General features: G+C 37.3%; 1 protein-coding gene across 1 annotated transcript in view; it reads left to right on the forward strand.

The window, feature by feature from the left end:
* The window catches only part of DYNC1I1 (dynein cytoplasmic 1 intermediate chain 1), a 179036-nt gene that overhangs the window by 6524 nt on the left and 159755 nt on the right, over window positions 1–12757 (forward strand). The window contains exon 4 of the mRNA XM_085310569.1: window positions 2261–2351. Coding sequence (XP_085166695.1) covers window positions 2261–2351 — 91 coding nt within the window. The remainder of the gene's footprint in view (window positions 1–2260; window positions 2352–12757) is intronic.

The following is a 12757-nucleotide window of genomic DNA, read 5'->3' on the forward strand; positions in this document are numbered from 1 at the left end:
AATATTTGCATAAAGGAAGGAGGAGCATAGTCATGTGGAGCTCCTATCGAATTCTTTAAAAATTCGAGCAAACTTCTGGGGAGGGAATAAAAAGACAAATCACAAATACCAAAAGATTTATCATCGATCATTGTTGTAGATTTTAGATCTAGTTTAATGTGCTTTACTGCGTTTTTGATTTTGCCATTTTCTTCCAACCTTACTGATTCCATGATTCTATGAATGTAAAGGCTTTGGTTTCAAAATACATGTGGCAAAATTTATAATATCTGAATATTGGTTACCTTAATGTAAATAAGTTTTACATTTATAACGTTTTAAATTGTATGGCCTATTAAATGGCCTTAAAGTGAGAATTTTTTTTTTCTTTCTCATGTGCTTTCCTCTCCCAGCCTTATCAGTGGTCTAGCTGAAACCTTGGCCCTACTGGAGATACTAAACCTTGTCATTAAATTCATTGGAGTCGGGTTTTACTCAGAGATACTTTTGCCTGTAACATTTAGGAAAAYCACAACATTCAACAAAATATTGAAGCATTGATTTAGGAAAGCAATCAAACTGATGCTTGGGTGCATACACAAATAGAAGTTGATGTTCTGAATTGGGATTTCAATTCCTAGCTTCCAGCAATCAGTATCTATTGAGATAGCTTGCTGTTTTTATAAGTTACAATATATTGATTGAGCTTTTAAACACCACTTCTTTGAAGAATTTTCTGAAAAGTTAGATTATTTTGATATAGTTTAGCATATGTTTTGTAAATTATAGTGATATTATAAAAAGGCTAATTTTTAATATTTTAGCATTTAAAATATTCATATGTGTATCTAAAAATGGGATTATATTTCCTTATCATGTGATAAACTGAAAACGTATGTATTCATGGTGCAAATTACCATACCAAGATGATTCATTTTAGTTAAACAGTTGTATTTTATCCTCTTTTTTCCTGTGTGTACACTGACAATTAGTATACAAAAGAGGATTTAATTMTGCTTTCATATATGCATATAATACTCAGATCCCACAGCAAATATAGAATGCATAAACAGCTATGACATACCTGCAACCTGCCAAAGGGCTGTCATGAAGATGAATTCACTTTTTATGCTGCAGTCATTTCTGTGACAGTCTCTAGTGAGAATCTGCATGAAATGTTTGACCACATGGAAAATTCAAGTCACTTGACAGATCTGTCGTTGCACATTATACAGTCTAACAAAACAGTTAAAAGTTTTACTCTGTTAAATCCCTGAGAGGAAGTGCACATGATTTAAACCAAATGGGGAACTTCACTGCTGCACTAAAACCCCTTCTTGTGTTTTATTCAATGTGGCTGCTTGGAAGAATGCTTGCATTAAAATTTGACTGGAGTCATCTCTGCATTTTAAAATGTTTCTAAGAAACCATTTTAAAAGAAATTTGGATATTTTTACTCTTTTTTTATTATTCCCTTGCTGAAGAGCTTTAACTTGGGCTGACCTGGAGCTATGAACTTCCTTTCCTGTTCAAKGAAACAAAACTGTCTTTGCATGAAATATGCTTCAATAGCCCCTGCAAGCCAAAGAAAAAATCATTTCTAGAACCTGGACAATTAGTGTCTAAACTAAGGGAAATGTTTCCTTAAGTTTTGAAATTCTGTCCCTCAAAAAAYGAAAAGTTTATACAACCTAAATTACTTAAGAAAACATGATCACTAAGCAAACTAAAGTATATTCTCAGCATCTTTGGGAAATGATTTTAACTAAGCTGKATTTTCTTATTTAGCTTGTATTTTTGATATCATTTCCACATTGCAGTCTTAGAACATATCCAATAGATTTTGGCTTTTAATTTAAATTCAAAATTTKAAAAATGTGCTTGTTCTATTGCCTACTTAACTTTATCAGAAGAGTTCACTTAGTTTTCTAACCAAACAACCCCCGATACTTCTTTATGACTTGAAGGTATGCACAAAAAAACAAGCGTTATTTTACTTCCACAGATATCTCCTCCATTGATTAGCTGTAAAATCACATTGGGCTTTCAGTCCTGTCTAAATTCATGTCAGTCTTAACACTTCCAAAAGACTTAAAATTCACTTGACTCTCTTCCTTTTCTTTTTCTTTCCTTTCCTTATTTGCTTTCACCATTTCAAACTCTCCTAATCATTCATCCACTATCATTTTGGTCCATTGGTTTTGATTTGTCTGACACTGCTCTTCATCAGTGCAGTCGCTGCATGTGTTAACATGGGATACCTGTTATTTTCATTATTTAGTCCCAACCCCTATGTCTCCCTCTTCGAAATCAGTGAGCACACCCAGTGATGCAGGCAGCCAGGACTCTGGAGATCTGGGACCCATGGGAAGGTAAGGCATGGAGTCAACAGTGCTGAATAAATGTGTTTTTTCACTTCTTTTTCCCCTTGCCCCATTCTTACCTTTGCTTCCATAAATAAGAACATGCTGTATATAATGTGTATTTTTGTTTCTGCACACTCTGCTATGTGTTACCATTCAGTAAAGCTGCTCTCAGATGTGAAGTAGATAAATGCATGCAGCAAGCTGATCTTAAGATAAGAGCCACAAAAACTTATATAGGAAGCAGCCACTGAATTTATCCTTTTAAAGAGGCCCACAGAAATCTGTCATTCTTTGTGAACATGCAATAAAGGGAAGTGCCCAGTCATACACCCTGTTACTCATTGAGAATAATCTTTGTTCATATAAGCAATCTCCTTTGGAGTTATATTGGCTATGTCATTCCATGTGTAACACCAGGCTATCTTTGRTTCTTGTATTACTACCCATTGCAGTTTGTGGCACTTAAAGTGAGTTGGGAAGAGCTTCTGTAGAAAAAGGCTTGAACACCCCATGACAAACAGGCAGTTCTCTCTTGGAAACTRTGGATGTCAGCGAGTTTTGTGTGGAGTGGGAAGGAAGCAAATCTGTCCTTGTTAAATAGGTGGTGGTGTGTGTGTAAGGGATGGGCACAAGAGCAGTCTTCCTAACTTTGTTCACATGGCTGAAATTGGGAATAAAAATCCCTGAAGAATTTGTAGTCTGGAGTAGAATATAAAGAAAGATGCTGCTGGTAAATGAGAATATATCCAAGTAAGAAGAGTTAAAAGTGACTATTTCCTTTGACAAATCAGTAGACTGAGCATAGACATTAGAGGGGGAGCAGTGTAATCCCTAAGCTGCTAATAGCTAGTCCCCAAGAAATGATCATCATGGCTTGCCTGTTATTGTTGCTGCTAACTTTGCTGCAGAAATAACAAGCTCATAYAGACTGGCAGAATTCCTGTAGACAGTCTTCCTATTCCTTGCTGAAATGATCTCCAAAGACTTGAATATCAAAAAAGAGCTGCAAAGTCAAAGATTTTTGTTCAACAGAGGAGATAATGCCTATGGGAGAAGTCCTACTTTGAAGAAGGCAAGAGAACTTTGTATGTTCTGCATTTGGGGCTGGAATTTCAAGAGCAGAATTAGCTTCTGTTCATACTGCTGTGAGTTATTGGCTCCTGGTAGTTGTCAGACTTACTCTCTCAATCCTAAACCAAGTAGAACAGAGGTACACTTTGATTGACAAGCACCTATGATTTCTTTTAGAATATTGAACGTAGGTTAATGTAGTCTAGAAATGCCAGTTTCTGACATCCACTTTTCAGGAAGGATTTTGGTAAATTGGAGAGAGTTCAGACGATGTTGGGTAGTTGTTATCCTGGAACCATAAACCTCATTCTATCTTACTTAATGGGATGAAAGCTAGCTGGTGACTTGCTCAGTATGTATAATAGCTGTACGGGGAGTGAAAGGGCTCCAGCATACAGTGTGTGACAACAAGTTGGCATTAAAACTAGACAAATACAAAACCAGAAAAATTGTGTAAAATTTTAATGGTGAAAGATTAATCACTGAAGCAATTTACTTAAGACTCTATTGGATCTTCCATCACTGGACATTTCTCTTTCCAGATAATGTGCCTGTCCAACAGACAGATAATAGCTCATACAATAATTAATTCAGAAAAGTCATACAGCTTTTTGTTGCACAGGAAGAAAAGCTATGAGGTCGCATTGGTCCCTTCTGGCATATGATCTGTGCACTAGTAGTGCTGCTGACCTGCAACACCATTGTCCATTATCCCTTAACATAATAGCTGGAGAAGTGCTGCCTTTCCCCTAATACCATTAAGCTTATTGGAGAAGGCATGGGGTGGSCTGTGTAAATAGCACTAAATTATGGAACCATTTCTGTATTGTACAGCCTAGGTTTTTGTGGATTTTGCTGCTTCCTGATTAGTACCACATTGCTAATTGTCATAGTTTTCTTACTAGGAATAACACTAGGTTTCAGAAACATTCCAACATCCCTTATGACAGGATAGTATGAGGGCTACAGTAAGAATGAGTAAATGTTAGATGAATAACAGTGCTAGAAACTACCAAAAGTTTTCTTTCAGTGCTTTCAGTTGGAGAAGACAGCCAACTTTTTTTTCTTGGTGATCTTAGAAACTAATTCTTGGTAGGCAGAGATGCCTATACTTTGATTCTGGAAGATTTTACAAAAGCATTCTGCTAAACAGGTGGTAGATTTGGCGTATGCTGTTCTTAGATATCAGGCTGCTCTGAACAGTTCATTAAAGCTCCGTTAACAGAGAGCACCTTGCGTATTTCCACATTGCTTTGTGTACCCCATTTTACCTTTTTGCTGGCTAAGTTGCTTGTACTACTTGTACAGGATAGGACAAGAAAATTACATGCACAAGTATATGGACAGAGGGCTTTCTGCAGGGCTTTCTGCTATGATGTATTTTTTCCACAAGACAGTATTGGAGAATCCCATTAAGATTTTCACTGGAACAAAGTATCCTCTGCTTGGCTTTTTCGGGATAATTATTTTGTCCATGGACATTGATGACCAGTTTCCTAGTTTGATGATCAACTCATACGGCCGTGCACACCTGAAACATAGATCACAGCTAACTAGATTTGATATATTTGATTTGAGTAAATGTCATGAAGAAAGGGGCTGAATTAAAGGCATTTGCTGTGCCATACAGCATGTATGCCATTTGCTGTGGCATACTGTGAAGAACAAATTTGCCTTTTTTAGGGTATCAGCATTGACCATCTTCATGATAACTGTATACATCTTAGCCCTCTTCTGCAGTAGGTAGTCTGAACTTCTGCCCCCTTCTTAAGGGGTGCCAGAGAGGATGCTAGCTGTCACAGTAAAACTGTGATAAAATCATGCCCATGAAGAGACAGGTTTTATTACCCAGCATACCTTAGATCTTTATGAATTTCATCTCAGCACTTGCAGCCATGCACAGCATGTTTGTGCCATCTGGGGAAGTGTACAGGAATAAGCCTTATGTAGTGCTTCGATGCCAGGCAGTGCAGTATTAGGGCTTCTGGGCTGAACCAGCTAAGCATGCCGCTCTAGAAAAGCTCCAGTACCCTGTCACAGGTAGAGCCAGAGCACTGGGATCAATGATGCCAGTTACATATAGGGTAGCAGAAATATGTCTGTGCTGGAAGGACATGCTTTTGTGGCTTTTATGTGGTAATATTAACCTCTATTGGTATGAACCCTGGTTTTATCTGCAGCGTGTCTGTGTTTTCCCTCTGCATATTGTATGCATGGAGGAATTCCATTTGTGGACCACGGTGTGATTAATCTGTGTGGTCCATTTTTTACTTTATCTTTCACTGCTCCTGTATGTTCCCAGATAAGTTCATTCATCCCACTTATTGCTGAACTGCCTGGGTTTTGTGTGTACATGTATATGTGTACAGTTAAACTCCTTGCATGCAGCACTTTCCTGCTTACCTTTTATTCTTGAACATGAGATTCACATTAGGCTGTACAGAAGATTTCCGACCTTCAATCTGTTTAGTAAACTGCACARGGCTCAGCTGTCTTGGGCATGTAAAGGTAAATGGTTGTATTTCTTTCTGCAACAAGTTAATCTATGCTCTTCTAATCATAACTTTTCGGTATTTTGTTGCCCATATGTTTAGATACCTGATTGTTTTGTGGACTACCATGAAGACTAAGATGGTGGGAAGCATTTTTGATCTTCTGGTAGCTGCTTTCAGGGAATGATTATTTCAGTGTTGTGTTCTATCTTCTATAAAATCATATCAGCATCCAGGTGGATTGTTTTCTACTATTTTTCTCACAGTCCATGGATTTTGTGGGGGGTTTCTGGCTGTCACCACTTATTCTGTAAGTACATTCTAACTTGGATTAGGGCACTAAGGTGATACTAAGTTTAAGTGGGTCTTGCCTGAATTAACCTACATTTCCATCTCATTGATATCTCAGTTTCTGAGACATTTTTARTGCATTGAAATCAGATAACTTTCTTCTGTGTGTGAGGTTTATTTGAAGTAAAGCTTTGCAAGGTCAAGCCTTATTTAGATGAAGCCATAAATATTTAATGAAAGATACTGTGAGAATGAGTCTGAGCATAGCATTAGGTAATAACAACAACAAAAAAAGGAGAATCAGATTTTTGGAAGAGATTTTCTGGCAGCAGTATGCCATTTTTCATAGAAGTTTGGCCTCTGTGGAATCCTGATTGAGTCATCATTGTTACAGTTTTATTTCTAAATAAAATATTGTGAAGTACAGTGCATGGGCAGTTCTAAAAATAGAGCAGTTGTCTGTAAAGTTTGAGAACTTCTCTCTGAGGAGCAGTCTTACCTTTGGTTTTGGCTGTYGGCATATTTTTTTTGTCCGCTACATCAGTTCATCTTAAACTTAGTGTGACCTCTGAATGTATTCCCAAGTTGTATTCAACAGAATGCAGTAGCAGCTGTCACATTAAGTTGGATTAGATTCTGCCTGATAGAGACTCAGCAGCATGTTTTCTGTTTGGTCATTTTCTTTCCAAGTTTGCTGACAATATTAGTCTGTATTTGTATATGTTTTTGTCAGATATGACTTTGAGTTGCTTCCATCTACTCTGGCTACTTTGAGCCATTTGGGTATAAACAGAAACACATTAATATGTTTTCTTTTACTGTATCGATGTTTACCTTCAGTTTGTATTGGCCCAGTGCAGCAAGAAGCAGATATAATTCCAATCTTTTCTTTACAGTATATTATTTACTCATTTTTGTATAGTTATTAGGTGTTCTGCTTTTTAAAACAGTATTGAAACATACAGATAAACCATGTGTTAGTCCTGCATTGCTTCATGTCTGAATCTCAGACACAAACATTTCTTCTTCCTCAAATATAAATTCATAGGGAAAGATTTAGCTCTGAAGCACCTGGGCAGCCAGTGAGTCAGAGCATGTCATTTAAATGTTGCATTTACCTGTCCACAGTTTTGTATTCACTCTCTCTTGCCGTCAGTCAAGTTAAAAAAAGGCACATCAAGTTAAGAAGTGTGTTGTTACCTCATTATAATTGTAGTYGCAAAGATTTTCTTTGTTGATCTCTCATGAGTGTATCTAAATGTCACTAAAGTCTTTCTTCGGATTCTGTGTTTTTCAGGCTTTTTGCTTTAAATCAAGTGACCCAGCTTTTATTTTCACTGTTTTATTTTTAAACAGCTCTTACCTGATGCAGTGATATAACACGTTGACAAGCTGAACAAAGGTTATCAAGGTTCCAGTCTCCTTTTTTCAATGTCTGCTTTGCTGTTTAATTAGACGCATAAAGAAAGTGAAGGAAGAAGGTGAATCCTGGTCTCTATTTCAGTTATACCAGAAGGTTGGATTCTTGCAGTAGGTTGTCTTTTACAGTCCATGCAGCATATTTCCTCTCTTCTTGTTAGGTTAGGTACACAAAAGATTTCTCCCAGACAGTAGCAAAATCATGCTTCTGTACGTTTAGCTGTAACCGCTTCTGCATAACTGTGTTGCCTCGGGCTTAGTTACTTTATCATGAAGTAAATGCGTTTGACAGGTTCTGTGCAGTGATGCTGTTTCATCATTGCCACTCAGCTTTAAATTACCAGCGTTTCATTGTGTTATGGATTTCACAGATGACAGGATCCTCCTTAAAACTCTACCAATACAAGTGGGCCTGTGTTACATTGCCTCAGGAGTAGGAGCCATTACCGTTTCTAGTAGCAGTCTTTTTTTGGTGGTAGGTTTTTTTAAGATCACCTTATATGTACAAAATGGCCTATAAATGGCTGTTTTACTAGCACGTGTATTTCATAAATGGGCTGAGTCAGAGGGAGAGAAGGAACAGTGTAAAGGCCCTGAGGGGGCTACAGGAAAGAAGCAATCTCTGTGGAGTTCGTACAGCTCGTAGCATCAGGAAAACTGTCGGACCCCGATCCAGAGTGCTATGCACTCTGATGAGAGATGGTAGAAATATAGACCTTTCAGTTTTTGTTCCCTTTCCCCTGCTCAGCTGTGTGTATATTCCAGCCCTTAGTTAAGGAATCGTAATGGAACTAAATAAAACTGGGACATAAGGACCTCTTCAGTTATACCTGTCCTGTGTTGGTGGCTTGTCGGAGAGTGTTTATGACAGATTTATTATACTCCTAGTGGGATTGAGGAATGTGAAGGAACAGGTATGTTTCTTCTCTATACAAAGGCCATCACCATACATGGACCCCCTCCAAAAGGCCGTGTAATTTAGTCAAATCAAGGGGAAATAACTGCTTTATTGTGATATTCACTTGAATGGTATTTTAATCAGAAGAAGGAGGATTGTAACCCTAGGGAGCATTGTATAATACGAATGTGAGACTTTTGTAGTGGATAGTCAAGAGAACCATAAAATGGGTGGCTAGAGGTGAATGGGATAACCTGTGGGATCCTGGAGTTCCCACTCTGGGTTGGTTGGTTTGGCTTTGGCATGGAAGGTTTCCAATTATGTAGTAAGACAGAAATACACACCTCAACTGTTAAATTTCTTTTTGTATATATCATGATGCCGTCATCAGGATCTCTTGGCACATATGTTGTGTCTTACGGTTTCCTTCAGTGTTAGAGGCCAAATTGTGTCTTGAGTCTTCTTGACCTGAGTTGTGCTGGCATGTGTGAGCAGAGCGATGCTGTTGGCCCTCCRCCTTGCCCTGGGGATCCTGGCTGCCTGAGCTGTCATTGCCATGCCTACTCTGCTGCTGTTTAAATAGATGCAGCAAATCTTTCTCACACTTCCCGTCCAGGGCTCATTTTCAGGACAGTAACAGTGCTGGCCAGACCTCATCCCCCTGAGCACAGGCTGCAGCAAATACTGCCCTGAGCTGCTTGCACACATCATGGCTTGCCCTGTGTAGGTTAATACCAGAGGTGGGAGAAGGGCAGGTTTCTTACAGTCTCTTCCTTCCTTTGTGCCTGCACAGGGAAAGCCGCAATCTTACTTCTTTATATTCGATATGTATTTAGCTCTAGATATCAGAAGACTCTCTATGCCATTTTTTTTAACCTATAAACATAATAGACACCTTAGGGACTGATATTTGGCAGTTGCTTTCAAGCATCTGTACATATGACCTAAAAAGCAAGGAGTAATTTTAAGTGCCTGCCAGGTATGAAGTCAAAATGATCTGTATTAATTAGAATCATCTGCAGTCCTTTTAGCATGTAAGCCTGTGGCATCATTAAGGATTTTCATGCTTTCATTCCTAAAGGATGGATAGAGTTCTGTCCTCCAGATCTTTGATTATTTTTCTCATTAGCAAGCATCTCCATGCTATAAATTAAAGGCGAAGGAAAGACTGCCATTCCCAGAGTGTTTCATAAAATGCCTTAGAAACTCCAGTCCCAGCTGCATTCAGAAGAAAATAATACTAGCGTATAAAGCCCCACTTAACTATTTAGGTTATCAGCCCATATGTAGTTGCTTTTCTGTAGTTATGTCCAGGCATATCAAGCCTGGAAGTATGACAATCAGATGATTTAGGAGACTAAAACTCTTAAAATGTTACTGTTAAAATGAATAATTTTAGTCATCTCAAAACCAACTTTCTTACTTGCTAAGGACCAGCTCAGCTTAAACAGAAGTTCTCTTGTACAGAATTTCATCTCGATTTGATTAAATTGTATGAGATCACCTCCTTTGTTAAACTGGTTAACATAGTTAAACTGGTGCAATTTGTGCATGTAGGTGTTTTCTTCTTCACTAGACCATTGAAAAGCCCTCAGAAAAACTCCGTTCTCAATTTGATGTTTGATCTGGAAAAACAAGAAGAACCTCTAAGTAGCTATTGCAGTAACGTATTTTTTAAGGATTTTCTTGAAGCCCTTGAAAATGGGAACTACTGCCACTGGAAAGGTCCTGGTAAATCTCCAGATCAAACTTTTTCTTTTTAAAAGAAATTTTAAAACAGTCTAAGCATCCTGTATTAATTTTTTCATAAGCAAAGCATTTTGGTTTTCCTCCATTCAAAATTACTTTTCATTTAGAGATTTTAATTGTACTTATTTAATAATTCAAAGTCAGAAGAAAATCTTTCAGCTGGTCTACCAAAAGTCTGATAATTGAAAATTTTTGACATTTTGACTGCTGATGCAAGAAATTTCAACATTTTGATAACTTCCATAGAGTGAGCCTTATTTCCACCTAGTCATAGCAAAAATTTCACTTCTTCTGGAATGATTTTGCTGCGTACGTTCACACACATAGGTATATTAACACCAAATAAATTAAATAAAGGAAGGAAAACATCAATTTTTCTACCAGATAGCAATCACAGAATTTTAGCTCTAAAGCAAATGTGGAAATGATTCTAAAGTGTTTCATCATCTTTAGTTGAATAATACCAGACAATATGGTAAGTTCCAATCTGGATTGGGTATGTTACCTGTTTGACTCTTCTGGATTTTCCTTCCTGGGTTTGTTTAATAAATGTAACATTGTCTTCTTTTATGGGAATATATCCAAAGCTTGTGAAGTTTATGAGAAAACTTCCCTTATATATGTATCAGTCAGCTTTGGATCCTAACATCAGTACAGCAATTCCCCTAGCATGTCTACAGGAGCTGGTAACATGTAGAGTGTCTCCTACCAAATTCTTTCTTCACATCTGTGATTATCTGAGTTGTTTTGTCACTTATTCTTATAAAAAGGAATTTTTAAACTGCTTCAGGGTTTACTACAAGAGCAAACAATTTGTCGTTCCTCTCCTGATTGTTTTTTTTATTAATACACTTTCAAAACAACAGTTGATGCTTTCCAACACTTAGAGTAAATCTTTGTCATTCCATGGACTCAGCAGAAGCTTCTATTTGACCTTATGTCCTAGCAGATACAGCCTGCTGCTCACAGTGGCCCTTCCAGTAAACCAGCATAAATTTCCAGATTGCAATTTCTGCAGCTGTAGCATATAAATTGTGTGAATGACAAGGTTCATTAAATTGCCAGGAGGCTATATTCTGTAATGTAGACCTGAATCAAAGGACAGACTTTAAATATATCAAAAAATGAGTAGATTGAATTTATTTCACTTCTTACTTACTCAGTGTAGTTCTACAAAATGGGAATCAACAAGGTGTTTGTCCCTTAATGTGTCCTTACTATTAAAGTCATGTTGGAGTTGCTCATTCTAATTTAAATTTCAGGTGGATTTTGAAAACTAATTAAATATACTCAGCAGCATAGCCTTAATTTAACAGGAGTTTTGGAATATACATATGTTTGTGTTTTAAATGCTTCTGTATCCAAGACATTTTATAAATGTATCTTAAAAAAAGGAAGATTATTTTAAACTCATACTCTACTGACAAGGGCTGTTGCGGTTGCCAGGCAGCTGAAAGATAGTGCTCTGCTCTCAGAGAGGTCACGGTTGCTCTTTCCGTGGGTTAAGACTGGAGGTCAGAGGTGTCAGCCCATTTGGAAGTGGAAATGCAAACCCAAGTGTCTGGTCGTGCTCCAGCAGTGGTGTCAAATGCCTTGTTTGCTGAAAGTATTGTGGCATTTTGTTGTACAGTTACCAGTCCAGCTCTGAATACAACAGATGTCACATTGATGTCTGAGCTTTCTGCTCTGTAAGCCTAAGTGAGTGTCTTGTTGAGAGGCAGAAATCCTCCCTAAATACTGATAACCGTCTTGCTTTTAATGTGCTACAGAAAACAGTAGCACAAGGAAGATATTTTCTTTTTGCTAGTCCTTTAAAAGTGGAAGGCATCTGCAAAACAGAGAATAGATGGCACCAGAAAAGTGGTTTAAGTGCAAAGCATCAGTTGAGGCGAGTGGTACTTTTCCATCTCTGAGTAGCAGCTTTCAATCTTTTTCTTCGTGTATTTTGTTTTGGAGACACATTTTGAATTTATGACAAAGATCAGGAAGTGAAAATTATGGAGGAAAAGGATTAAAAAAATCTAGAATGAACAGGCTGAAAACAAACAGCTTATAATGTATGTTTATATATGTATTTCTGAACATTGCAGTAATTTCTCACTAACAATCTTAAATTTTCTAATTAACTAACAGTAAAGTAGAAGCTTTGGAGAAGCTGATTGTGACAGAACAAAATAGATAAAACTCTAATTTTGTAAATAATTATGCAGCCTTAAATGCATCTGGCATCTCTCAAACCTTCAAAAAAGTCTAGAGATATGATGGATTGCAAACTAAATTTTCAAATAATATTGAATTGTATTGATCATACTGAAAAAACACATTCAAACATATGTCTTAAAAGTGTTGTATTTTACAAGTGATTTAAAAATAGCTCTCATATCTCACAATTGTTCTGTCATTTTTTAATGAATACATGAGTTGAATGGAAACTGTTTTTCAATATTTTGTCCAAGTACAGATGCACAGTTCTTCAATGTAAGTGATTCTGA

Source organism: Rhea americana, unplaced genomic scaffold, assembly GCF_003343005.1.
Source record: "Rhea americana isolate MKP2758 unplaced genomic scaffold, rheAme1 scaffold_32, whole genome shotgun sequence".
NCBI lineage: Eukaryota > Metazoa > Chordata > Aves > Rheiformes > Rheidae > Rhea > Rhea americana.